Below are 27,761 nucleotides of genomic sequence, written 5' to 3' on the forward strand. Positions count from 1 at the left end.
GAAAGAATTCGTCCAGAAGCTACAGAAGGTCATGAAAGCAGAAAAGAATGGGAAATGAGAAGATTAATTTTGTTTACAGTGCCCAGGTCTGAGAATATTAAATATTTACAAATAACTCTTCCTTTCTCCCTGCCCAGCTTCTCCATAGGAAGGCCTTGTAAAAAAGGCCCTGAAAGAGCCACACAGGGAAAAATCTTGTTTTCATCATGTTCAAACAACATTTCTACTTATTGTGTCTTGATAATAACCAGGAAAACAATTTTTTAACTGAGTATTGGGGTTTACTGTTTCAGATGATTTTCTGTAAGAAAATGAAGAAAATGTAGATTTTTTTTTTTTTTTTTTTTTTAACCAAGAGGGGTAAACCACTGAAGCATCTGCCATGGATTAGTGCAGGGGAGACCTCCCATCCCCGGCTTCCAAAGGGAGGGAAGGACTCTGCTTTCAGTTCTGCCTGTGTTCGGCACCTTGCCAGCAGGGAGGGAGAGGACAGGAACTACTGACACCAGCTCCCAGCTGGCATTTCCAAAATGAACAGCCTAATTTTCTGTCTGGCATTCCACTGGAAAGTCAATGTATTTTTCATGGGAAAAATTGAAATTTTTGTTCTAGCCATGAACATGGGGGCAGTACTCCTCCATGCTCCTAGTGATTTAGGCACACGTAATGGCCATATTTGTCCCTATTTAGTTTCACATCCTCAGTTCCATTCCTTTCTTGATGGCTGTGTACATCCCATCATGCTTACAAGACACCCACCGACTTGGCTGGGCTTGATTCCCCCCCTCCTCAGACTACCACAATTAACTATTTTTGAGAGTGCTGACATGCAGTAGGCAGCAGAGGAAACTTGCTTGAGTTTGGTTCTTTATTTTGAGAAAGAACAAGCAAACAAACAGCTCTATAATGAGACTTTAGAAATCTTCTCCCTGCTTCATTCAATTCTCTGTATTACTATGCTCCTGTCCTGCAGGGGCAGACACATCTGCATTTCTTTCTGTCACCTGTATTTTCTGTCACATCTGCATTTCTCTCTCTAGTGAGGCAGGTTACTTTTCAGCCAAAATTAAATTTCCATATGTTCTGTAAGTGACACTTCTAATTAAATCTTTCTCATTTATATTCCCTGCTTTTCCTTGGATTTTAGGAAGCAGAGAAACACAACATGGTCTCTAACGGTATTTTTTTTTCTGTTGTCAGAAACACTGCTGGTTTTCTTTGCCCAGAAAGTCAACCTTTTACAGAATCCTCTAATTTTGCCTAGTGGAAGCTGTTTTGCTTACAGAAACCCAACCAATTACCAAAGTTAACAATAACCATGGGTGCATTTGTGGGCAGGGCACTCAGAGCAAAAAACCCCCATGAAAAGAATTTGAAGTAAAAACAGATGTAGTGATTAAGAGATATGCAAAGCAATACTCCTTTAAATATTTTCAGCAAAATATTTTTTGCATGGCACATCCCTGTATTACATAGCCCAACCTTTTTCTTGCAGTCTTTTTATGCCCTATACCATGTACGTTTAACAGTAAAACTAAATAGTCTATTTAGAAAACACAATTTCACATTGTCAACCAGTTTCTGGTGACATTTCTCCTTTATTGATACGGCCTGTGCTTCAATCTACAACTTAACGTCTGCAGAAGAAGGACAAAAGTGTGCTCCCTTCTGTATTGTTCATGAAAACCAAATTATTTCCATATTAAACTGTTAGTGGGAATGTAAAAAATGTTGATAGTCTCGCCTGAAACAATAAGAAAAAAAAATAAAGAGGTTGTGGAAAGGCAATTCTTTCGGGGATGCCTCAGCTCTGATTGAATCCACTTCAGCCAGTTAGGCATACAAGTAAAAGATGCTGTTGTGCCATCAGCACTCGCCCTAACATTTCCAAAGCACTTGGACAAATTCACAGAGGAAAAGCCCAGGGAGAACATTAAAGGCAAAAGCACCAGCAGGTGCCACCAGCAGACCCCTGGGCCACAAGTTGCTGGCATGTGAAAAAGCATTGCTTTGTGCTCGCTGGGTTTGGCTAACAGCAGCTCAGTCAAAAGCCTCCTTGGACAACAGATCCTACCTTGGCCAACAACTTTAGCCTGGTCCAGTGTAGCCACGTGCACATTTCAAAGGATTTTCAACTGCTGTGGGCACTGGCCAGCTCTGGGAAAACTTTCTAGAGAAGCAAGACCTTATCCTTTCACTTCTGCTTTCAGAAGGACTGGGTTTTAATTTATGCACAGGACAAATTGCAAAAGCAATTGTCACAGTCCTAGTATGGACTGAATCTCTGGGATTTTGATAGAGCTGTGCTCTTCCATCACAGAAGAAAACCTCAAAGCCAGCCTACTGACACTTCAGACTGATCTTTGATCATCCCCAATATATGTAACCCTAAAAAGATGAGCTGGCAGCATCAATCCCTAATTCACTGGGATGATGTTTCACATTACATCCTCATTGGTGCCCAGAACATTGCAGGATATGGCATGTGCCCTGGGCTGGGGAGGAGCAAAATAGAGGCAAAGATTGATAGGTGTTTCATGGAGTGGCTCAAAGTCCCAAGCGTTTCTCTGAATTATTTAGGTACTTGCCAAAAATACCAGTGTTCTACTTTCAAAAGAAAGATGTCATGATTTTTTTAGACTCTCAAGTATCTTAAATTTTATATTTTTTGAGTGCAGAGATGCAAAACGGGGAATAAAGACCAACTTATCCAGCACCTTGCATCTCCCACATCACCCATCTATCACAGCACCTGCAAGCTCTGGGTTAACAATTCGAAACCCAACTTTTGTCCAAATTCAGCCTCCTATAATCTTCTCTTTCTGGTGCAGCATGATAGAGATGCAAACCACCATTTTTCACCCTCGTGTTTTTCATGTACCACTGCTGCATGTTAATAAAAACATCTCCTGGGTGCCTCTCCTGGTCACTGCCAGGAGAACAACCTGCCATTGCCTTTGAATAGAGGCTTCCAATTGACATCAGCAGGAATTAGAACCAGCTGGAAATGACTTTTCAAAAGTCAATCATCTCGTTTAGAACAAAACAAAACAAACATCCCCTGCAAAAAAAGAAAATAAAATCCCAAAACTAAGGGGACTTGCATTTTGTTTTGCCTACAGCACGAAGCATTTGCCCTGCGTGAGGTTTTCCATGGGCTTTTCCCTTCAGATGATTCCATTGAAGAGGCAGCTGGTGAAGGTGACTCTGTTCTTCCAAAGGACAAATGCAACAGAGCATGGATCTGATAGACTTCAACATGGATGGCTTAATTAACACCAGATGTCCCTTTTATGGGAGAAATTGTTGCTACAAAAAAATCTCTGACGAGATGCTGGTGGTATTTCCTAGCAGCCAACACTTACCTCTGTGCTGTGTGTGTATCTCCAGCAGGCAGCTGGGATCAATCCACAAAAGGCCAGAGCAAAACAGAAAAATCCCTGATGATAAAGAGGAAAAATACCAACAGTTACAGCCTGGGGAGAAAAATACCCATTTGCAAACACGATCAGTACATATTTAATATACTTGTTTGAGCAAGTTTCATTAAAGTTTAAACATTGCCTTCTTTTAATATCCCTCATAATGTCAGTTACTTAAAAGAAATTAGATGGACAATAATGTTCTCCAGCAGGAGCCCTCTCATTACACTGTGGCCAATTGAAGAGTTTGACCAACAAACCAGGCAGCTTCCTGCAGAGCAGTTAATCTATTCTGCCCAAATTCCTCTTGGACAAAGAAAAGGAGGAAAAACATTATATTTACAATATACTTCCCTTCTACTGCAGGACTGTGCTCCAGAATAGCATTTCCTTACTCACAGGATTCAATCCCCTGCATTTAAAACTTGGCTATTGGCTTGAAAGAGGGGAAAATCCACACAAATTGTCCATAAAGAAGCAAATAACTGGGATAGAGATAGAAATCCACCTGCTCTGGAAAAGGAGCTGGACTTCTTCTGTGAGCAAGGTGGCAGCTGCAGGCCCAAGCTGCCTTCCTTAGATCAGCACCATCCTAGTTAGACAGCAGGATGACAGAAATATAATCAAGGCCAGAAACTGACCCTGAAGTGTCTAAACAATAACAACAATGCTGCAGGACATGGCTTGACTTTTGTCTTCTTCTCTAGGCTTGCAGAGCTGGAAGTTACATGCTCTGTGTTTTTATTTGAACAAATCAGGACAAAAAAAACCCCACACCCTGATATAAAAAGCACTCGCCTGCTGTGACAGCTGGACCAAATGATCTTGTTCACATTAACAAAAAAAGGAAGGGAAAAGTGCCTGTTTGAAGGCTAAATAGGCTCATCCAATATGAATCCACAACTTAGTCTTGGAATGACCAAAGATGATGAATAAGCATCGGTTGAAAATTAATGCCCTTACAAGTTTTTCCATGAAACTGTGCCTCTTTCAACACAACATTATGTGGGAAATTTACCCAGCTGACTGCACCTTATTTTGATTTCTAATTTTTTTCTATGACTGTTTTCATTGTATGATATAGTTGAAATAACTTGAAAAAATCAAATCTTTCATGAAATTTTACCAAATTCAAGCTTAAGAGAGGAAGAAGAAAATTGATTCTACCAGTTTTGCTTCACAAAAAAAATTTGCTTAAAATATATTTTAAAGGAAAAAAAAAATCTCCAAACTCATGCATAAGCAGCAAGAAAGGAAAGTGTGCTACTTCAAATCCTGGAAATGCAAGTGAATGTGCCAGTAAAATCCTTTTGCTGGCTGTTAGCCATCTGCTCTGTTTCTCTGCCCTGCCTGGGGACTTTGCTCCTGGAACAAGACTGCCACTGGCATTCACCACTTTTTTTGGGGCCGCCTTGTTTCAAGCTCTGCATTAGACACTGGGGAAAACCCTGGTACAGCTCTTACGAAAAATCTTAAATTATGTATGTCCAGTCTCTCCTTTCATTTATTTTTTTGGCAGCTGCCTGGCCATATAGCTGATGAGATCACTCGTTGCCTTGCTAGGAGCTAAAATGAGATTACCCAAGATCCTAAAGAAGATGAGAGGGAAAGTCTGATCAAACACTGACATGACAAGGTGGCTACAAGTCATGAAGATGTGGAAGAGTTCGCAGGGCAAAATATCTCAGACCAAAACCCAGCTGGAGCGGGGGGGTTCAACCCTACAGGTACAACACAAACTGGAGAGACGAGGTGAGGTTACACAGGCATGTCAAGTTGCTCCTCAGTAGGACCAGACCTTGCATTTTGCACTGCCTCCAACAACTTCCCCACCAAACAAACAGCATTTTCACCAAAATCAAGTTCAAAGACAAGAAAATAAAAAAAAAAGAAAATTAGTCAGGTAGAAAAACCAGCACTGATAGCAATGTGACCACTCTTCTGCATATAATTCCATTAAAGTTATAATACAGGTGACTCATCATGAACCCGGAGAGCGTGAACAACAGGATGCCAGTGACAACCCAGATTTCTTCCCCTGTGCTCTCCCTTCCTTCCCCACCAGTTCTAGCACTTAAAACATCTCTCTGGGGCCAGAACTCCCAGTAGATAAAAATCCTCCTTCTCATCTTCCCTTCCTCAGCTCTACCTCACATCTCAGTCCTGCAGCATCAGCTCTCCCTTTATTTCTGCCTGGTTTCTCTGGGAATACCAGGACGCAGCCCCTTGGGAAGCTCTCCCTCCATTCAGCTGGTTCACAGCAATTACATGGCTCTGAGAACATCCTATAAATGAATTATAACCTGCTTTTTCCCTTCCCAGCCAAAAGGCTTTTGGAAGAGCAACTTTCTAATTACATTAGATGACATTTGGAGGAAAAAAGAAAAAGGCAACGTGCAGTTTGCATACAAAATGTGGAAGGGTTGAGGCTGGTTCACCATCTCCCAGACCCTTGGAGCTCCTCGGAGCTAGCCACAGGCTGCTGCCTGCTCCCTTTGCAAGAGACAGCCACATCAGTCCCGTGGAGGGCTGCCACTAAGCAGACATCAATTACTCTTTTCTGAATGACCTTACTTCCATCCTTGCTGCAAGGAACAATTTCTGTTTCACACACTTGGCAGAATCCACAGGAACAGCACCTTGTCTGTTGGCTGGCGTTTCTTTTAATTCACCTTTCTGACGCTTCCTCTTTGGTGAAGGGGGGCTGCTTTGGATGAGGGAGAGATCCTCTAGCTCATACTGGGCTCTGTAGCTGTGTTCTGCCAAACTCTCGTTCTTACAGGGAAAGAGCCGACCTCTGCCCTGCTCTGCTCCAGCTGCTTCTTGGTGCTGCTGTCGTCATTGCAAGGACCAGCTCCCTGCCACACTGCAGAGCCCAGGGGTGGGGAAAAGAGGGGCAAACTTCAGCTGGCATCCATCAGGTTGTGTGCCTCCCTGCCTGACCCAGTTCATCGAAAAGCATGCAGTGTTTTTGCCTTTCCGCAGAGCAAACACGAGTCAGTGACATCAGTCCGAAAGAGGAATCTGTCCTCAGCACCAGCTCTGCCACTGGCACACAGATGCCTCACTCAGAAGTGTTGCACCATGAGGGAGAGGACAGGAGGCAGATTAAATTAGAAAGGAAGATGCTGAAGTGTGCTGCAGTGATATTAAGGACCCTCTACCCACTGGCCTACACCTGGGTATAATCAAGCAAACAGCCTGTGCTGTGTGCTGGCCCTACCAGCTCATCAGTCTTGATGAAAACCTGGGTTATATTAGGCATTCACTAAGGTTTTTTCCACTGAATTTTTTTGGAACATCTGCTCCATCGTGAACACAAATTTTCCTTTATACTAGGTTTTAGACTGTAAAGTTCAGATGTGAGAATTTCAACTGAGATGCTATGGTTGGCATGTTGCTCCCTATTTTTTCTTTTCTTTCCTTTTTCTGTCTCTGTCTGACCAGGAAATAACACATGACACTTTAAACCTCAGCAGTATTAGAGGCTTCCCTTTATGCAGACAGCACTAGGAAAACTGCTTTTTCCTTCCTTTTCCTCCCTTCAATAGCAACACGGCCTCCAGGGGCTGTGAGAGCTGCAGGATATTTACATTCAGGATTGACTGCATGATGGGCCATGGACCTCCAGAAAGCAGGAATTGCCTGAGCTGGAGGACAGTCAATAAGCCTGTTGCTATTCTCCCTGTTTAAGAGGAGCTTTAGGTGTAATATTCCTGGATTTTAGAACATAATTTATTATCCATAAGTTCTCAATTACTTTGTTGGAACCAGCTTCCTCACAAGCAGCACTGGATGCACAGAAGCATCTCTCTGGTCTCATGATGCTGGTAATGCAGTTAGAAGACAATCTCCTGAGACCTGTGTGCTCAAACCAGTTTGACCTGTCCTGGTTTCTAACCACTGTGCACCCATTCCTGTTATTAGAACAGCACCAAAGACCAGAGACTCCTCCTCTGTAGGCACACAAACCTCCAGATAGCCAAGCAGCATGACAGTATGTAATCCAAACAGACACAAAAATGTTCCTGTAAACCCAATCTGCATCCTTGTCATCTTTTCCCCCGAGTAGCTGGTTTACCAAGTGGCATTGTGGTGGACCAGCCACATCAATGCAGACAGCCCCCACACATAGCTCGGTTTCCTGGACAGCCACAGATGTCAGGCAAATAGTCTGGTGTCTTCCCTCTTTGATTAAACAGTGAATTAAATGGTCTTCTAAATAAGACAGACTCTATGCAAGGAGGAAAAGGCCTTTAAAATCAATAGCAGGGGATGATGAAAGATTCTCTCTCTTGCAGAAGGAGGAAGAAGCTCCAAGCAGCAGGGCTGATCACTCCTGTGAGCTACAGCACAGCAGAGATCAAGAGGGCTGGACAACACAGTGACCAGTTTTGGAGCCCCCCAGGGCCAAACCCACTCCTGCCTGCGATTACACCTCACTGCAGTCGTCAGGGCTGGCTCTCCCTGCTCTCGCTCCTTGCTGGCAGATCAAAGTTTAAATGTGTGCCTTGGGAGTGGGAACTGGGGGCAAAACAAGCAGCGAGCTGGCCCCTGGTGGAAGATACATTTGGGAGGGGAGGGGGCGATTTATAGGAATAGGAAAAACCCCTCTTGTGTGATATAAGCCGTCGATGAGCTCCTTGAACGACTCGGAGCCGAGAATAGCCTTGCTAGTGGCCAGCCCTTGAGTGCCTCCCACTGTGGACACACACATTGACACAGCTAGGGAATTACAGCTTGGAAATTCTTCTCAGGCCTGGATTTCTCCTGACTCTCAGATCCATTCCCAGGCTGACAAGCTGACTGCAGCTTCAGTTAGGGAAGAAGTCTCCCAGGGTGATAACATGGTGACAAACAGAGTGGAATTCATAATAAAGATTAACACCTGGTGTCTTTCTCGGGGATACATCCTGAGGTGCTGTCCCAAGGATGTTTTTCCCAATTGTCCAATGAACTACTGTCCTATCCTAGCTGCACGTAACACACTTTAAATACGGGTTATCCGTACAATAAAGTTGGCCTTTTTCCCCCAAAGAAGTCCGTGTGCGTTGCTGTCCTTTCTCTCTCTTTGCAGCGCAGTAACCATATCCCAGGGCTCCCGTTAATTCCGGAGGGCAGGGGGCTGTTCCCGTTGGGCGGCGTGTCCCGGAGCTGGAGCGGCCCCGCGCGGCTGCCGGCGGCGGCGGAAAAGGAGCGTAAAGGCAGCCCAGAGGCGTCCCGATAACCCTGCCGAGAGCAGCCTCGTCGCCACAGCTGCGGGGAAGGCTCCTTGAACTTTTCCTCCGCTCCCCGCAAGACAGCGATAGCGTGACTTCCCTACAAACGTGCCCAAGATGCAGACGGCCTCATCCCGCAGAGGACCCGAACTGTGGAAGCTAAAGGCAAGCAAACAGGATGCACTAGGAGCCACAAAAATAAATGGCCGGTTTGAGGGTTCTGCCAGCCAGAGTTTGATTTGGCTGTGATACCCCAAACCAGCCAGGCTGGGGGAGATGATGGGTAGCTGGAGGAAATGATCACCCACGTTACAGTGGAAGGGAGAGCAGCACCGTGTGGCCTCTTTGGACAGCAGCTCTGGATTTCACTCAGTATTGTGTTGGCACTCTAACTATCGCTGCAGGAAACGGCAAGGATTTTAACAGCCTGTTCTATGGAGTGGCATGCCCCAAAATATACCAGAGAGTAAGGCAACAAATAAACATTACAGAGAAGTTTGGCTGTGTCTTCAGGCAGCCATGACATTCTCCACTGATCTGTACGCATTCATCTATTGTTTTAGATGTGGTAATTGCAGGCAATTAAAGACGTTTCAGCAAAAAAGAGTTACACATATTCTGCTTAATTCATGGGAACTCAGGCCCCTTTGGGCATTTCAAACAGAGAAAAGAAGGTGGTGTATTAAGAAGGTGAAAACATTAATTTCAGTGGCTGCCTTGCACTGCATTTCTAAGCGTCAGCTTCTCATTTCTGCCATCAGTATGATTTCCCCCAATTACACAGATTAGATAAATTTCTTTAAAGTTAATGTATGACAGCGATGCAATTATTTTCTATTAAGCAAGATTTCATGCTCAACAACCTACCTGTTAACTCCTGCCCTTCACATGGGAAAACACGCAGTGAGCAGCACTTTACCACTCATCCCTCCAGCTCCAAGGCTGCAAGCTGCTCTGTGCAGGCTAAGCCCCACTTGCAGGCTCTGTTTTGAAATGGAGCTTAGCTCACAGTGCAGTTTACTACTGTCAACATGGTCCAGGCCCAAACAAGCTGATGGAGAGGAGAAAGGGGGAATTTCAACTCTTATGCTACTTCTCCACCCTCTCCTTGTAGGCTGAAGTCCAGGGTCCTACCCAAATCCCCATGCCTGCTGCCATGCTTTGTATGGATGCTTGCACTGAGGTGGGAAAAAGAGGGGGTAATTTTGCTGTCACAAATCAAGGGAAGCATGTGAGACTCGAAATCACACTGCTAAGGTTTCCCCACATGTGTTGACTTGCTGAGGAGAAAAACTATCCTGGGAATTGTCATCACCATAGTTGCTTGGCACATAAACACCTTCCTTCTGAAAGCTGCATACACAGGACCTTGGCAAAAGAAACTAGGCACAGAATGATGTAATCCTCAGCCCAAAGAGCTCTGCAAGGTCACACTTTTTCAAAAATGTCCCCTCGCAGCGCAAGGTGAAACAACAGGACCTCCTTCCCCAGGTGTGCATTCTCCCAGGCATAAGGCAACACAGTCCCCAGCACCACACGTTAAGGGGCCAGCCCCAGGTGACCAAAAACCCCTCCCAGCCAGTCCGTGCAGGTACGGATACCCACCATGGCGGTGAGGCACTGCGATTCCCGCACCGTGGCAGCAGAGCTCAGCAGGGCTGCCAGGATCAGCGTCATGCTCAGGCAGATCCCAAAGTAGAAAGCTGGAAGGAAGACAGACATGGGAACTGTGGTCAGATGCCAGAAGCTTAGTCTGATGCTTCATCCAGAGAGGGGCCAAAAAGTGAATTTTGAGGAGCTGGCCACGTTGCAGAACTGAAATTTTTCTGCAATTTATTCAATACCCCCCATCTGTGTATGCTTTGCTGTGTATGTCTGGCAAGGCTGTAAGCCTCTGAGTGGTTCCCACAGCTCCAGCAGAGTGAAGCAGCCTGAAACGGTGTTGGTCCACCCAACAGACCAGAAACTGGCAATTACTTCAGCATTCTGATAAGGATCCCCCCAAATGGGGGGTGCTGGTGTGCAGCAGCTGTCCCACAGCCTCTATCAGGACTCTGGGCACTGCTAATCTGGTGCAACACTCACCCTCTGGTTTCCTCCTGCCTCAGGCAGGATCACAGCCTGTACCCTGGGGCAGGGCTCAGGGACCACAGTGCTGCAAAGAGTTTTGCTAGCCTAACCACACAGAGGTAATGCTTGCAAACAAGGCAAGTGGAAGCATTGCTGGAGATGGGTGGCTGGGGTAGGAAAGCCTTCAAGGCTGCAGTCAGTGCCAATATATATGTGTAGGAACAGGGAGTTAATGTACCTTAGCCTTGGATTAACAGTTTTTACACATGCCTTGTTAAACTCAAATTGAGAACCAGGATTTCAAGAGGATATGAATGTGTTTAAGCCCAGAGTGCAGCTTGAGAGAAGTAGCAGATGCAAGTGCAGCAGTGGTGAGCAGGGTATTTTAGTATCTAGGCTATCTTTGCCCTAGCCTTGTACCTGAGTCTACTTCTCTCTTGTGAAAGCAAAAATACCACACATTTCCTCAGAAAACCTCAAGGTGCTGCCATGCATTTCTCCTCTCAGCCTCAATTTTCTATGTTCTGCTTCAATTCTTGTAGTTCCTGTCCCCATGCTTCCAGTCTCCTGCCAGCCCCAGTGCACTTCTAGTGACTGAGGAGTTCCTCCTGAGCTCTTACCACAGCACAGGGACCAGAGAATAGAGGAACAGGTGCAAACACAGAAGCACCGGAGCGCCCGGTGCACCCACAGCATTCTTTGGTTACAGACATGCAGGTCTGATACGAGGAAAGAAAGTGCCTGTGGGACTGTGTTAGTCCTAATACCCCTGAAAAGTAAAGTCCTAATAGCCCTGAATTTTCTTCTATTGTTTTAGGGAATTTTGCAGCTCCGGGTATCACCAAAGGTCTCACTGGGATGTGACCACAACGTACCTGTGTGGTGGATGACCCTGTAGGCGTTGCTGTCCAGGGAGACGTTGCTGATGAGGGTGAAATGGAGCCCATAGTGGGTGACTGTGCTCAGCGTGGCGATGGAGAGCCCCAGCAGCTGGAAAAGAAGGGTTTCAGGAAGGGATTTACAAGGCAGAAGCTCTTGCTGGGTGCACACAAACGTTTGAGGTGTATCTGGATACTCCTGAACCCCATGCAAATGCAGACAACCTCATCATCCAGAGACCACCAAATGTACCCCAAAATGAACATAAAAGAACAAACCCCAGACACTTAAAAATACTAAAGCTGTTTTTCTCTCTTGCATAATGAGTGCATGTGACATTGTGCAGCCCACAGTCTCTTGGCCAGTGCCTATGTATTAAATTTCTAACACATGAAGAAAACTGAGAGGATTGATGCTCTTGCACTACACCAGTGCAGTGCCACTCCACTCTCCAGACTGTGCATGTGTGGCTGTGAGGGCTGCCAGCTTCAAGAGAGGTTTTGAGCAGGAATGAAATTCTCTGCTTAGCTCTTTGCAATACCAGTCTCGTTGCCTGCTGTTGGCTCTGTTTCCTATGGTAGAGTACAAAGATCTGAGTCCTGTACTATTCTAAGCTGTCTGAGGTGGTTTCTGTCTCTGCAAGGTATTGCTGGCCTGTCTGTTTCTGTCCCACCCCTGAGAGCACCGGCATGCCTAAGGCATGGGGTAACTACCTGCACATCACCTCTCCAGGTGATGGAGAGGGAACATTTCTGATGGCACCTGCCTCTAGGGCTGGGCTCCTGGCAGCATGACTGGTGGCAGAGCTGGGACAAAGGCACCAGCAGCAAAACCAGCTCCGAATCTAGTGTAATGAGCCTGGAAAATACAAAATGTAAGGCTACTCCAAGCTCTGAAGATAAGGCTTCATAATTTTTTGCCTTTACAATACAGAAACACGAGGCAGCTATACCTGTGTCAAACGTGACAGTGCAATCTCAACATAATCCCCACAATGTGACATTTTCTAATAGCTTTTGCTGGAGGCTTACAGTCTCAGAGACTAAATCCACCCAAATCATAGTATTTTGTCTAACCTAAATTGTGGCACCTTCTGATCCTTCAGACTGTGCATTACTGCGTATCTTGACCGACGCCCAGCAAAATATTCAGTACAACATCAGTTAGCTCAGATTTCTGAGAAACACAGTCTAAAATCCTCCCAACAGCGAGAATGTGATTCTAACCATCCACAGCAGCTGCACTGTAATGTCTCTTCTAAGGCATGCTTGGTACCAATCCTCCTTTTGTTTCCTCCAAGTGACATATTCTGTTATTTGGAAGAGAGAACCACCTTACAGCCACTGTAGTCCTGGACCGATGAAATTTGGAAAAACTACAAACTTCATTTGTGGCCCAAAATAAGGTATTACCTTTCAATTACAGTCTTAACAAGCCACCAATCCTCTTTGAACTAAATATAGATTATTGTTATTTCTGATATTATTATTATGATTAAATTGGCAAATTTTGATGAAGTAAAAAGGCGACAAGAACATATAAGTCAAAGCATCCATGAGAAGTGTTCTCCAGTTTCCACCATTTCCCATCAGCTCTAACAGCAGCTGTCCAGAAACTCCCCTTGAATTTGCTTCAAAAGCTGATAAAGCGTCCCTGGAATTGCTTTCGCTTTGCAGTGCCAATCCACAGGTTTCTTACACACGCTTCCACCAAAGCCTTGCAGTTTCATATCCTCACTGATCCCACCTGCAGTCGACCACCCTCCCAGCAGCAAGCATGACTCTTTTGCTCCAAGGAGACAGGAGCAAATATATTTTTGCTGAAAACCACCCATTCTGCCAGCAGCGACCTTTTCTTTCTCCTTGGAGGCAGCTGCTGAGTTGTGAAAGAGCTGCAGTGGTGTGGCAGCCCTGAGAAACCAGAAGTCTATCACAGGAGGGGGAGGGATGCTGGTGGCCAGCGATAACCGCCCATGGAGCAATGATAACTCAGGCAGTTGGCTGTGCTTGCCCTCCACCCGCCAAAAACAGAACGTGGGAAAACCATCCCCTCTCAGAGTGGGGATGGGAAAGGCAATAGATCGCCTCAGTTCTGCCGAGATCCCCCCAAACCTGCCTGCTCACCATGACACAGAGGCTGGTCACCAGCAGCTGGCACTTGGTGGTCCTCATCCCGCACCTCAGTCCCATGGCAGCTTGTCCCCAGAGAGAGCTGGCAGTTGGTCCCTCCAGCTCTTGATAAAGCTTGGGTTTCCACCAAAGGGAGGCATGGCCACAGTGGGGCCTCTCAGGAAGTGGAGTCCCCACCACGTGCAGATGCACCTCCTTCTCTCTGATTATTAAATCCTCTTTAGGGCAGTCACCTTCTGCACAGGCTCTCAGCTCCCACACAGCCAGTTGGGAAAGAAGGAAATGCATACAGGAAAACAACTTTTCACGGAGTTTCAAGCAAGGCTCCTTTAAAAAAAATGAAACTGTTCAGTCAAGAGTCAGTGTCAAAATATCCTGGTTTTGACTTTCACTGGGATGCAGTTTGGCTTAATGAAGATTGTCGGTAACTTTTTATTCCAATCTGCATAAATAATATTTTGGGAAAACATCTAGGAAAACACTATTAAAAAAAATAACCTGTTGTTTAAAGAAGAGGTTAAACCCACCCAAACAGAGCTGTGTAAGAGTCTTCTCTCCCCATGTAAAACCACCACATGGCAATAACCTTTGGCTGAGCCTCTATTAGAACTTGCATTTGCAGATAAGGGGAAAAAAAACACATTTGGTAGTATTTTATTCAGGAAAATGGCTATATGGACATATAACCCCCTGCTCAGGAGGCCCTCACTGTCCATGGGGATTTTAACTCTTCCTTTCCCCTCTCCTAGCACTGAAGAGTCCGTGGACCCATGGCTGCAGAACACTCAGGTGATTTCTGGTCTTCAAAACCAGCTGTTTCCTGAATGCATATTTCTTAAAAGTAAATCACAAAGAAGCCTCAAGAACGATCTGGCCAAAGTGAGCCTGAATGACCGAGTGCCTTAATCATCCTTACTTTTGGAACCAGACTGGTGGAGAACAGGTGAAACAGACTAATGAAAAATAATTGCACTCCCCCCCAGATGGCAAACAAAGGGAGAAAAAAGTAAAACCATCCCACAACGGTAACTGCAGTAACAGGAAGATGACAAAGGAGGAGGAGAGGAATGGAAAAAGGAAGGAAGATGCATTTTGTAAAGCAAAGAGAAGAGAAAGCGAGTTGCACAAAGTCATGAGCATGGGAAAAAGCATGTAATGATTTTCTGATTACATCCCTAGCTTTCTTGCAAGCTTTCCTGTAGATCATCATGGTTGCAGCTTCCCAAGACACCAGTGAGAGCTGCCATAGTCACTGCCAAAAACAAGTGTCCCCATGGTTCATGGGTCCCTGTCCTGATGCCCAGGAGGAGACACTGAGGTATCCATGTGCAGACAGAGACCTTCCTCCTCTGGCCATCATCTGGAGATCATCTGAGGAAAACCAATGGATGGACAGCAGGGCAGGAGGGCAGTGGGGAGAGGACAATAGCTCGTGAGGCAGCTGATGCCAAGCCACCCATGTTCAGGAGCAGGGCCCCTGGGAACAGACCAGGTGGGGAAAATGCCTTATAAATAAGACACTGTCAGAGTTAGGATTGTGTCAGAATTCAGAACTGGGTACCCATCACTTCTGGTACTAGAGGACAGACGGTGGTGTTGTCACCTGCGTTTTCAAGGGAAGGATTCCTGGTACAAAGATAACAGAGCTAGGTCTCTCCCTCCGGTGGAGTTACAGATTAAATCTGGAAGGGCTGCAAGAAAGTATGAGCACAGCTCTGTGTGTGACACCAAGCCACGCCAGCCCAGCCACGACCGGCAGTCACCGTGTCACCTGCCCTGAGCACACCCCGAGGCTGTTTCACAGCGGCGGACAGGGGGAAAAACGTGGAGCCCAACTCCGTTTCCCCCTAGATCCCACTTCCTTTCCCCGTCCTAAACACCTGCCACTGCAGAGGCCTGTGCGAAGCAAAGTCTCACACTAGAGGTCCCCACAGGCCAGCAGAACCCTTTCCCGAAGGGCGAGGTGATCGACGTGGGCTTTCTGGAGGACATTTCCCTCCCCAGTTCCATAACAGTCTCCTCAGTTCCTGCAGAAGCCTCGCACCTCTGGTCCATCTGAGACGTCCCAAGAGCTGTTTAAATGCAGGCTTTTGACGTTACAGACGTGTCTTGGGTGAAAATTACTGTTCCTGAGTAGCTTGACCGTGTCTTCTGATGCTTCACCTGCATCAGCACTTGCAGTGCTTGGTGCCCCACCTTTGTGCCCACTCCCTCCACTAACTCCTCTGCCTGCTGGGCTCAGGGGTGGAGGGATTTTCTGCTGTTTCTCTTTCCTCTCTCTTACCCTCTATCCCATACAAGTATGCCATCAAAGTTTCCTGTTTGGGGCACAGCATATGTGGGTTTCTAACATGACAAAAATAACAAGAGCAAAAGGAGTTGCTGCCTCACACTCAAAAAAACCAAAAGGAAAGTCACTCCCTCACCCAAAAGAAAGCAGGAGCATCAGTAGAGCTGAGATATTAAGATGTTGGGCTATGATTAAGGAAGGCACATCTGGCACACGGAAGAACACTGCTGAAGGGAGAACAGGGAACTCTGTGTTCTCATCCTACCTGTGCCCACCAACAAGGCAATCTGTGCAGCACTTCCTTTTCTGTGGGAATACACTTCCTCTGGGTGCCCTGTTGTTAGCACACACCTACCTCAGCAGGCATGCACCTACCTCTCTGCCCAGAAAGCACCGGTGAAGCAGGGTGTTCCCTCAACCTCATCCCAGTGGGAAGGGTGGTGGGGCTGGTGGCATGGCAGGGAATGACCCTCACAACCAGCATGTGGACTGGATGGCAGCATGCCTTTTCCAGCAAGACTCGGCCTCCTGCCCACCCTGGCAGGTTTCATCAATTGGTTCCCTTTGCAAGAGCCCAACTTATCACTCCCAAAAACGGTGCAAAAACCACACGTGACCACAGCTCCTGCCTGTGGCTTCCTACCTTATCTCTGGTTATCACTTAGAGCATGGAAAGATGGTAGTGAGTCTGAATATACCCCAGGGAGCACAAGTGCTCTCTTTCTACCCTTGTGGCAGCTTGCAGATTTCTGTTATGAAAATATTCACCAGCATCCCCAGCTGCATGGGTCTCAGAGGGATATGCCATCTCATCCAGAAGGGAAGGATTGATTTAAAAAAGGGAACAAGGCCAGATCATATTTCTTTGCAAAGTTATAAAACCCCAACCCTCTTCTGAGCTGGAGGGAAATGATGCCCACTCTGTCAGAGGGATGTTCTGAAAGAGCTGGGGGATTTGATGTGTTAATGCTGCACGGGCTGAACTTGGGACACTCAAAACAAATGGAGGAAAAGAGGCTGAATTCATGCTGGTGCTTTCTTGACATCCGCTTTTCTGGCTCTCACTCCATCCGTGCAGCCACAAGTGATGGAACTGCAGCACCACAGCCTCAGCTGCTTGAACTCTGTCAATGCAGCAGGGAAGAGAAACTTCCCCCTTGGCTTTGGGGCACTCATGCTCGTGAGAAAGGATGGGCTGGAAGCAAGAAGGAGGATGTCACTCAGGAGCCAAGTCTATACCCGTCATTCAGACAGGACACACCTGTGCCAGGTCCCTGCTGACTCTCAGGAACATTCTGCTTTCCCAGCCTACAGCACCATTGGGGAAAATACCTCTCCTCCACAGCAGCAAGCAGCTCCAAATGTGTCAGATTTAGAAGTGTCAGTGGCTCAGCCCATTCAGTCCCTCAGCTACTGCCTGTAACACGGCTGGATTCACCCTAAAGCTCGCTCGTAAATAAAACATGTCCATATCAAACCGCACCGAGCCACAGGGATGATGGGAGGCCAGGGAGACCTCACAGCCTGCATCTGCCTTCCTGGGCACATCACAAGGATGCATTGTAAAGGCTACTTAGCATTCATATGGCACATACACACAATCAAAGCTAAAAATCAACTTTTAAACCCGGGGCCATCTCTTTTCAAGAAAGGAAAGAGAGGAGAAAGGGGGGAGGGGGTGTGCTGGGTTTTGCCAAGCTTCAGATGCACCATACAACTCTGCTGTGAATGGAAACAAGGCTGGAAGACACAAAACCAGAGAGAAATCATAATATTTCCAAACCACATCTTTACTTATTATTATTATTTTCAAAGTGTGTCTCAGAAATCCTCTAGTGATTCCCAGGCAATTTGAAATTATTATAGGTGAGCAAATAAAATGTCAGAAGAGTTATTAAAAGTAGTTCATCAAGCCAGAGAAAGATTACATTGGAAAAGAGCATAAGCTGAAGACAGGGAGTTTCCTTCAAAGAATAAACTCAAATGAACTTTTCTCCACTGAAAGTGAAAGAACTGTACTCATAGCTCTAAAGCACTACTGCCCTACTCAAATTAAATTATTTTTTGTTTTTCACATGCTATCTAATTGCAAATCATAACTGCCCAGGAGCCAGCTGTGAAGGTGATAGACCTGAAGGAACAATGTGAGCCTTGCCCCATCTAGCCCTGCTCCTGACAAAACCAGTGTGAGAACAGCCCAGCCTGGTAAATGGCCTCACCAAGAACAGGGCTGCTCCACTGCCTATTACCCTTTATTTCTGGCATTCATCCCCTCAAGCTTTATTGCAACAGGACCTCCATTGCTTTCCACTGAAGTCCAGAAAGTTTCAGCAAAATACCCTAAAAAGCTCATGTCAGGTGTCTGTAATGCATGGGTGACACCAGAACTGACCTGGCACCCCACCTGCAGCCTTCCTGCTGACACATGTGCCAAGTCAGGGGCAGCGCTTTGCTCTCACCTTTGGCAGGTGCAAGAACTAACATGCAGTGTAGAGGCCCTTTGCAGAGACCCTTTTCCCTTCTCCCTGAGCATCGTTTGGCCACCTTGCAGCATGGTGGCTGAAGCTACATGAAGCTGCAAGGTGTCCACACCAACCATGCAGTTATCATTTTTGCCTTACCTGCTCCAGGAGAGGAGAATTTCTTCTCCCCACTCTCTGGGGATGGGTAGCACATTGCTGGATGCTCTCCCTCCCCAGATTATGATCAGGAAGTTGATTGTGAACACAGACAGTGTTTAATGATGTCTCATTCTACTGGATCTTTACATAGTCATTAACTTTATAAAGAGATTTCAGAGGAGATTACATTTCCCTGAGTACAAGATGTACTGTGGTTACTGCACTGCAAAGAGAGAGAAAAGACAGCAACACACATGGACTTCTTTGGGGGAAAAAAGGCCAATTTATTCTACAGACAGCCCGGATTTAAAGTGTGTTACGTGCAGCTAGGACAGGACAGTAGTTCATTGGACAATTGGGAAAAACATCCTTGGGACAGCACCTCAGGATGTATCCCACGGGAAAGACACCAGGTGTTAATCTTTATTATGAATTCCATTCTGTTTTCCACCATGTTATCACCCTGGGAGACTTCCTCCCTAAGTGAAGCTGCAGTCAGCTTGTCAGCCTGGGAATGGATCTGAGAGTCAGGAGAAATCCGGGCCTGAAAAGAATTTCCAAGCTGTAATTCCGTGGCTCTCTGAATGTGTGTGTCCACAATGTACCTACCTACCTACCTACCTTCCTGCAGACTGTTGGGAAGCCAGCTGCACTGCTAGGAAAGTGTAAGCACTTGCTGTGTGTTGTGCTCAGGCCCAGACCCAATGGCCACATCTGGCTGGAAAACACTGTCGTGATCAGCAGCCCCGAAGCCAATTTGGACGGGTCAAGTTCATCCCTGAGCTGAGCGTGGAATCTCTGTGGCTGGAGGCTTCATGCTCTCCCTTGAGGCTGGGTTTACTGGTGTGCGTTATTAATGAAAAAAAATCCCTGTAGCTATTTTGGTATGATAAAAATCCAGTTATTACTCTTGAGTGTGGAACTTTGATACAGAAGGCTTTCTCTTGAAAGTTTCAAGGGCAGCAGCTTCCCCTTTCCTGTGAGAAGGGTTTTCAGCAGAAATTAGAGAGGAGGTAATGAAAGAACATTAGTATTACTCCACTGCAGCAATGCCCCCACTGACTAAGCTATGTCTGACAGTGAGCACAAGGGAAGCTCCCTGCTCCAGCCAGGGCAGCTTTGCAGATGCTGGAGACAAGTGCAGAACATGGCCTGAGCTGAGCAAACCCGTCTGTCCAACAAGGGACAAGCAGCTCCCCTGTGCTGCTGGGAATTCACCAGGAAAAACACTCCTGCCTGCACTGCATGCCATGAGCTGTTCCTCTTGGGCCAAGTCCTTCAGAGAAGCTGTAGGGCTGCTCATTGCTTAGCCCCCAGGTCTACAGCACAGCCAAGAATGTCTCAGGAGCTGCTGAATTTGGGTGCTAAGGCTCCTGCATGCTTGACTACCAGAAAATCAAAGTGCTCACAGGCTCCTTATTGTCAGGAATTTCAGCTTGGCTCCTGTGACGCTGCAGTGGGGCTGGTTCCTTCAAGCCACTGTCACTGTAACCAATCTCCAGGGACAATATTTCTCCTTCAACATAATGGAGCCTTGCTGCTCCCTAAATACCCCACACAGGTACAAAAAGCCTCCTCCGTGTCACATCAAGGAATCATGGATAGCTCTTTGAACTACCATTTTTGCCTTAGGTACACCTGAGGACCAGCAGTAATGTGGTTTGGGGCAGCTAAGAGAATACAGACCCTTTGATTTCCAAATAGTGCTGAAGAGCCTTCCTGGCACCTGTTCATGTGATGACACATCCCCAACACCAAGTATGTGCCAAAGATGCCAGCTTGGAGCATTTTCCTGACATTGGGTTATGTGTAACTGAACTGCCTCACACCGTTGGATCTTTTTTCTTTTTCCTTTCTTTTTTTTTTTTTTTTTTTTTTTTTTTTTTTTTTCTTTTTTTTTTTTTTTTCTTTTTTAGACTTGGTAGGAGCAGAGCCCTGAGGACAGCACATCCTGAAGCTGTGCTGAAGCCGAGAGTGGACCCAGCCCTGGGGCAGTGGGTTGATGTAGCTCCCCTTCCACTCGTCTCGTTTATTTAGCAAAACACCATGTTAGTTATTTCTTCCCACAAGTTCCCAGGACTCCAAGAGGAAGGTTCTTTGTCCTGCCCATTCCATCCAGCTATCTGAATGCACCTTACCCTGCTGCTCTTCCCAGCAGAGCTGGAAGAAGACTTGCTTGATGGAGAGACAAGGAGGATTGCTTGGAATGGCACAGAGAAGCCGGGCTGCAACCCCCGAGCTACAAATCTTTGCATTTTCCTTCTTGCCTCCATGCCTTTATCCTTGAAACTCCCACTGAAGCCCAAAAAGCCGGTCTGTGGAGAAGGGCGTTGGTAAGACGACCCACGCCATTACTATGAATCTTTGTTATTATACATTTTTGGTGGACGTAACAAAGCAGATCCCCGGTGTGTCCCGTCTCTCCGTCAGGCAAGCACGGACCGGCAGCCAGGTACCGGCACTCCCCGCTCCGCACGGAAAGCCCTGGGAGCAGCCGCCGCCTTCCCCTCACCGGCACCCGCGAGGTTCCCGGTTCGGGGAGGGCCGGCTTGGTGGCACATCTGGAAGGACAGCACCCGGGTTCCCATGTTCCCCACACCGGCACCCGCGAGGTACTCGATTTGGGGAGCACATCTGAAGGGACAGCACCCGGGGCCTCCACCTTCCCCTCACCCGCACCCGCGAGGTTCTCGGCTCGGAGAGGGCCGGCTTGGTGGCAGATCTGGAGGGACAGCACCCGCAGCCTGCACCTCATCTAGAGCAGCACGGAGTGCCGGCTGCTCGCGAGTGAGGTGCGGGGAAGGCGTGGCGAGAGTAGGGCCCCACCCCCGCGTAACAATAAAACCCGAATTAAAATGTCTCAAACTGCGCGGGCAGAGGCGGTGATTTGAGGGGAGGCTGGCAGCAGGTGATTTGAGGGGGCAGGGACCGAGGTGCTGGGGCGCGGAGTCTGTTCGCGTGTGTGGGTGTGTGTGTGTGTGTGCGTGAGGGGAGGGGGGGGGCGGCCGCCGGGTGCCGGCGGCGCCACGCGCCGGGCGCGCGCGGGGGCGGGGGCGCGGCGGCGGCGGGCGCGCGTGGCGCGGCGTGCGCGGCGCGTGCGGCCGGCGGGGCCCCGCGAGCGGCGGCGGCGGCGGCGCGTTGATAAGGGGCCGGCCGGCAGCGGCACTCGCCGCAGAGGAGCGGAGCGGCGGCGGGAGAGCACGGGCATGGGGGTGGACTGCCCCGCGCTGCCCGCCCCCGCCTGCTTTGCCTCGCTTTGAATTTAGTTCTGAATTTTGAATTTTTTTCGTTTCAATTTTTAAAGTTTTGGTTGTTCGTTGTTTTGTTTTGTTTTTTTTTTTTTTTTATTTCTACTCGCCGCCACCGTGGCCGCCCGGCGATGAACGGCGGGGCTCTGCCGCCGCTGCCCCCCGCCGCAGCCCGCGGCCGCCGGCGGCCCGCCTCCCCCGAGCTGCTGCGCTGCAAGCGCCGCCTGGCCTTCGCCGCCCTGCCGGGCACCGGGGCGGCGGCGGCGGCCGCCGTGGCCCGTCGGAACGAGCGGGAGCGCAACCGCGTGCGCCTCGTCAACCTGGGCTTCGCCGCCCTCCGCCAGCACGTCCCGCACGGCGCCGCCAGCAAGAAGATGAGCAAGGTGGAGACCCTCCGCTCCGCCGTCGAGTACATCCGCGCCCTGCAGCGGCTCCTCGACGAGCACGACGCCGCCGCCTCTTTCCCCGACGGCCGCGGGCGGGTGGCCGTCGGGGAGGTTGGCGGCGGCGGCGGCGGCGGCTACTCCTCCGCTTCTCCCTCCTTCGCCTCCTCCGCGCCCGGCTCGCCGTGCTCCTCCGAGGAGAGCGGCTACGACGCGGCGCTCAGCCCCGAGGAGCGGGAGCTGCTGGACTTCACCAGCTGGCTGGGGAGCTACTGACACGGCGGGAGGTGAGGGGCAGCCGGCAGGCAGGGAGGGAGCACCGCTTCCTTCCCCGGCGCTCGGGGGAGCCGGGCACGAACCCACCGGGGCTCTCCTCCCGTCTCTCCGCAGCACGTCGGCACCCGCGGTCTCGGCGGCAGCAGCATCCCCTCCGAAAGTACTGACCTGCACCCCGGCGGGACCCCCCGGCTTTGCTCGCCGGGTTCAGCCGTCGTTCTTCTGGCTGTGCAAAGTGCAATGGGGTACCTGACTGCGGGGTCCCGCTCCTTGCGCCGAGGCAGCGGCTCCGTCTGCCCGCTGGGAGCTGCCGACCCACGGAGAAGATGCCCGAGCGAACCTGCTTCCCCCCGCCGCTGCTGTCTGGTGTTGCTTTGGAGGGGTGGAAAAGGACAAAAAAAAAAAAAAGAAAAAAAGAAATTAGAAAGACTTGATGCTTCCTTGTTTCTGGAGGGGGAGGGAATTTTTTATCATGTCAGATTCTATTTTATATGTAACTTGAACTGCCTATAGGGACACTGGTGTATGAAGACTTATTTTTGTACAAAAAACCTTAGAGAAAAGGGATGAGATGGTTCTATTTTTAGCAGGTCCTATCCACTCGTTCTTGAATACTACCAGCTGGAATGTTTTGGGAACATACACGGTATAGATGAAAAGGTGTTTGTTTGGGGTTTTTAAAATTATTCTCTCCAAACACTTTGGTGAAAGACTGTAAAGTTGCGTTTTAACGTGGTGTCTGAGTTTGCCTGGTGTGAAGTCCACCTCTCTGAAAACTGAAGTTTTTTTTAAAAAAATGTATTGAAGGCATTTTTGTATGCACTTGCTAGGATTTCTTAAGTTGTACATATGCAGTTTTTAAGAGAGTATCATATTTTATGTAAATTGACTTTATAAATAAAAATCTATTTATAAATGGCTTCAGGGCTTTAAGATACGTGTGTATTTGCCAGAACTGCCCAAGGTGACTTAACTGTGGCCTGAAGGGGTGGGAGAGGGGTGTAAGGAGCAATACAGCAGAGAGGCTGTTCTCCCTGGACCAGGTTTCATGAAGGGGATAAGGAGCGGCATAGCATAATCTCCAGGCTTACTTTTTCCCCCCATTCAAGTTTTATAAATTCAGCACTTGGAGCAGGTCCTGCAGGGAGCTGCAGATGTGCATAGGAGACGAGGCAGGTTGGGTGCTGGTAACCCCTGTCCTGAATGGGCAGAAGGTGCAGCTGCAGGAGGCTGTGTTAGCCCTGCCTGGGATGATGAGAGAGTCATGGGAAGGTGAAGAGGAAGTGGATATCTGAAGTTTGTTTGTCCTGGCAGCAGCTCTCAGGAGGTAGGTTGGGGTGCCTTTATTCAACAGAGCAGCACCTCTGAGATCAGTGTTGTCCTTCAAAAATGACAGGTAACCCACAGTGTCCCACCTTTTCCTACTCTAACTTGAGCTGCATGTAGAGAGTCTTTATCTAAAGGCAATAAGCAAATGTGAATTGCTCCTTGGAAACTATAGTCAGACTCGTAAGCTCTGCCCATTACTTTTGGGTTCATCCTGAAGACCTGCTTCAGGGGAGGTGAGCCAGAGGTAAAAGCAGTCTGTCTTTAAGGTAAGAATACTGTGAAACAAAACACAGGGCTGATGGCATGAAAAGCTATGGCAGAGACTGTTAATTCCCCTAAAGAGCTCTAGTGGATGTTAGGAGTTGAATGGAGCAAAATGAGCTGGCCTGTAGAATATGCTGAATGAACAAAAGCATAAATGGTTATTAAAATTGACCTACTTTACAGGGACCCTGTGTATAATCTCTGATGCCTTAATACTGGGAAGGTAAAATTTTTCAGGAGTGTCACTCAGCAATTCCAGATTCAGTAGTTGCAGTGGATGCTCTGTAATCCAAATCTGTAAGAGTATTCCACATACATGATTCCATTCGAAGAGGAAAAAAAAAACAAACCTCCAAAACAAGCCATGGGAAAATGAAGGCTCTAAGAGCACACAGAATTTAGGAGCCTGCAATCAAGAGAAATAGTTATTGTGCTTCAAGTTCATTCCCTAAAAAAGTTGCTCTAATAAACAGTCTCTTTAAAAAGCACAGGGAATTCAAGTGCCTACTAAATGTTTTATAATAAGCTATGTTATGTTCTTAACAAAGGTTTTATACTCTTTATGGCTCTTCAACAGTACCCCAGGTAGGAGCGAGAGCTGTAAGCTGACCTGGGCTGTGCTTGGCAGCAGCAGGGAGGGCTGGTGGAACGGGGGAGTAATGTGATACCTTTTGCCAGAGAGAGTTTAAGGGCTTCATCCTCACAGATGACATCCAAAAAGTTAGCCAAACATAAACTCATATAGACTCCCACATATTTATTCTCAGCCTAAACCAACACCATGTCATCTTTTCCAAGCAGTTTAGAAATTGGGACTACTGCATTGGTCTGCACAAGTGTCCCATTATTGTAGAATGCTTTTGTTTAAAGCATGCTACTACTGTTTGGCAGGGTGTTTGTTTTCCTTCCTTAGGTGCACTGATCATTTTAGTATTTCCAAAACCAATGTTTGGCTCTCAGTCAATAACTCCCAGCATTGTTACCACGTTCATCTGATCACCTAAGATACCATTGCAGCAACTTTCAAGCAGTATCAAGTGTAACTCTATTGGCAAGAAATTAGCTGTAAGCAATTTTCACTTAAGCAATACGATTATTAGCGGGGGGGAAAGAGCTTAGTCAGCATCACAAGTTACCTTAATGCTGTCAGTCAGTGCTTCAGTCAAAACTAGAGGGAAATCAGGAAGGTACGATTTTTAAAAACCCCGCAGTGGTTATGAGTCTTCCAAACAGTTGAGGGGAAAAGGATGTATGTGTTTTAGAAATACAGGATGGACAGAGGGACTCCTTCCCCCAGCCATGGTCATGGTGACAAGTCATTAGCAGATTCTCAGATGAAGCTGCTGAAGAGAGCTCTGCTACACCAGAGAGAAGGATGCTGAATCATTCCACCCTTTAAGGGAAGCATTAGGGAGGATGCAAGGTTCTGTGGCAGTTGCAGTGTTTACCTTCAGCCAGCCCAGCTCACTCATCTTCAGCACCACCTGAAGACTGCTTGGACCACGTTGAGAAGACTTCTGACCCTAAAAACTCGCACCTAGAACTCCACTGCATTTATGCAAAATATATGCCAGTTCAAAGACTTGGAGATGAAAGCCCTCTGACCATGAGAGTCACCTGGCAGCAGCAAGAGCAACAGCAGACCTGTCTCTTAGCCAGGTACTTCTCCTGCTTGGAGGAGCCAGCTACACTTGGTGATGGGACCCTCAGTGTCTGAGATAGCTGCCATCAACCAAGAGCTGCCCTGAGGGATTCCGGGAAGCCTGGGTGCCTGCCTAAACCGCTACATGAAACGCCTGTGGCAGGGATGGGGAATGCCTCTGATGAGAACATCATTTCTCTTTAGATGTACAGCTAGAAACTCAGTGCCTAAAATGGAAACTCCAGCTCCCAGCAAGACACAAACCCAGCCTTAAGGTACAGGGCTGCAGGAGAGTCAGACAGATTCAGCAAGAAGAAAATATGCTGAGAAATTCTGAGAATTAAGGAAAAAAAAACAAAACAACTGGGGGCTCCATGGGCATACGCTTGTCAATGTGCAGATACAAAGCACACTTCTGTACCTCTCACACCTCCATCCACTGATGGGTTCCCATTTTCCCAAGCAGCATTTCACAGGTCACAGACATGGCTAATAAAGCAGAAACAAGTTGCAGGATGGTGTCAAGATTAGCTGTCCCCATACCCAGGCTGAAAGAACCCTTCAATTTTCAACCACGGTCCCCTCCTTGGCCTTTTTTTGTTACTCAGACTGAAGCTTTTCTTGTTACACAAAGCACTTAAAGCCTAGTACACAGTAAAAACAGTCCTGTGCATCATTGCCCGGTAGTGTTTAAATTATTATGTTGTCTCTCATGGGCAACCTCAGCTTCGGTTCCATGGCTACACTCCTTCCAAATTTCTTCACGTACTACTAAAAAGCCTGCTTGAAGGCTTGTACGCCACACGAATACCTAGGAAGCAAGCAGGAGGATGCCCTGCAGCATCCCCATGGCAGAATGGCGCTGCTGGTCCTCCTTGCAGGGAGAGTGGCTTCAGCAGAGCCCAGCAGCACAGAAAATAGAACATCAGGAGATAAGAGTCCAAGGAAAAAGGTCTGTCTCCTGTTCCTACCACCACAAGATACCACCAGTAAATACCCTCTTTGCCACAGATCATCGTGCAGAAAATAGCCCACAATAGGTTTCAATGTAAAACAACTCACATTTACATTAACACCTCATAAAGATCTTGTTACGAGCAGCAGGCAGCGAGTCGAGCTCAGCTTATTGCTGCCTCCCCTCCCATCCGTGAGGAGCAGCCGCCAAGAAAATACTTGTCCTGCCAGCTTTGGTGTGTGTACACCAAGGCTTTTGTGGTGCCACGGTTTGGGGGCAGACGGCTGTGTGCCGAGACTAGTCCCGAGGTCATTTCACTCTTTTCATGCAGGTCACAGAGTAGCTGGCTAACAGCAACAATTTTCAGTCATTTCTTATCGGGATTGGATGCGGGCCAGGAGCCTGGGAGGGTAAGGCAGCCCCTTGCACAGCTGACGACAGGCAGAGCTGGCCGGGCTCTGCCCAGCTTGGGCACTGGCCAACGAGGGCTCGATTTGCTTCCCAGAAACTGCCATCAACAAAGCATTAGCCAAAGGCATACCTGGGAATAATGGGACTAATGATATGAAAGCAGCCCCAGGTGTAATCACAAGTTAATGTCACACCCTAAGGAGGCTATCGGGCAGCACAACAAATGACTTAGAATTCCGGGGGCACCATCAGTGCCCAGCTCCTTTGGAGCTTTGTGCACACTCTGGCACACAAGAACAGAGGAGCTCTGCCAGGTGCTTTCAGAGCAGCCCTGGGACTTACTGCAGGTCTTCTCAAGCCGGTCCCTGGGGCTTGCTCTTTGGAGAAGAGAGTGGATGCTCGTATAGCTGAGTCTGAGAACACGGAGGGGCTTTACACTTACAGATTCTCAGTCTTTTTATTATATCTGAGTACTTTCTTCCACTCATTATTTTCCCATAATGAAGATCTACTCAGAATAATGGTAAAGCTGGTATAAAAAAGAGAGAGGTGGCATGGTTAAGGCCCTTCCATGGGAGGGAGGGTGGTTTGCACCTCTGCTGTCACCATCTTCAAGAGGGGAA

At 47.8% G+C, this 27,761-nt stretch overlaps 2 protein-coding genes across 2 annotated transcripts in view; one reads left to right on the forward strand and one right to left on the reverse strand.

Moving 5' to 3' along the window:
- Nucleotides 1–13,904, reverse strand: part of TSPAN32 (tetraspanin 32) — a 31,615-nt gene extending 17,711 nt beyond the window's left edge. Inside the window, exons 1-4 of the mRNA XM_014887304.2 lie at nucleotides 13,714–13,904; nucleotides 11,587–11,701; nucleotides 10,247–10,344; nucleotides 3,366–3,440 (exon numbers count right to left, since the gene is read on the reverse strand). Coding sequence (XP_014742790.2) covers nucleotides 3,366–3,440; nucleotides 10,247–10,344; nucleotides 11,587–11,701; nucleotides 13,714–13,779 — 354 coding nt within the window. The 5' untranslated portion in view covers nucleotides 13,780–13,904. The remainder of the gene's footprint in view (nucleotides 1–3,365; nucleotides 3,441–10,246; nucleotides 10,345–11,586; nucleotides 11,702–13,713) is intronic.
- An 8,105-nt stretch (nucleotides 13,905–22,009) lies between these two features.
- Nucleotides 22,010–22,537, forward strand: ASCL2 (achaete-scute family bHLH transcription factor 2). The gene has a single exon (XM_014887296.2). It carries the CDS (start codon nucleotides 22,010–22,012, stop codon nucleotides 22,535–22,537), a length of 528 nt encoding a protein of 175 aa, XP_014742782.2.
- Nucleotides 22,538–27,761: the final 5,224 nt, after the last annotated feature.

The sequence above is a fragment of the Sturnus vulgaris genome, chromosome 6 (assembly GCF_052056855.1).
Source record: "Sturnus vulgaris isolate bStuVul1 chromosome 6, bStuVul1.hap1, whole genome shotgun sequence".
Classification (NCBI taxonomy): Eukaryota; Metazoa; Chordata; class Aves; order Passeriformes; family Sturnidae; genus Sturnus; species Sturnus vulgaris.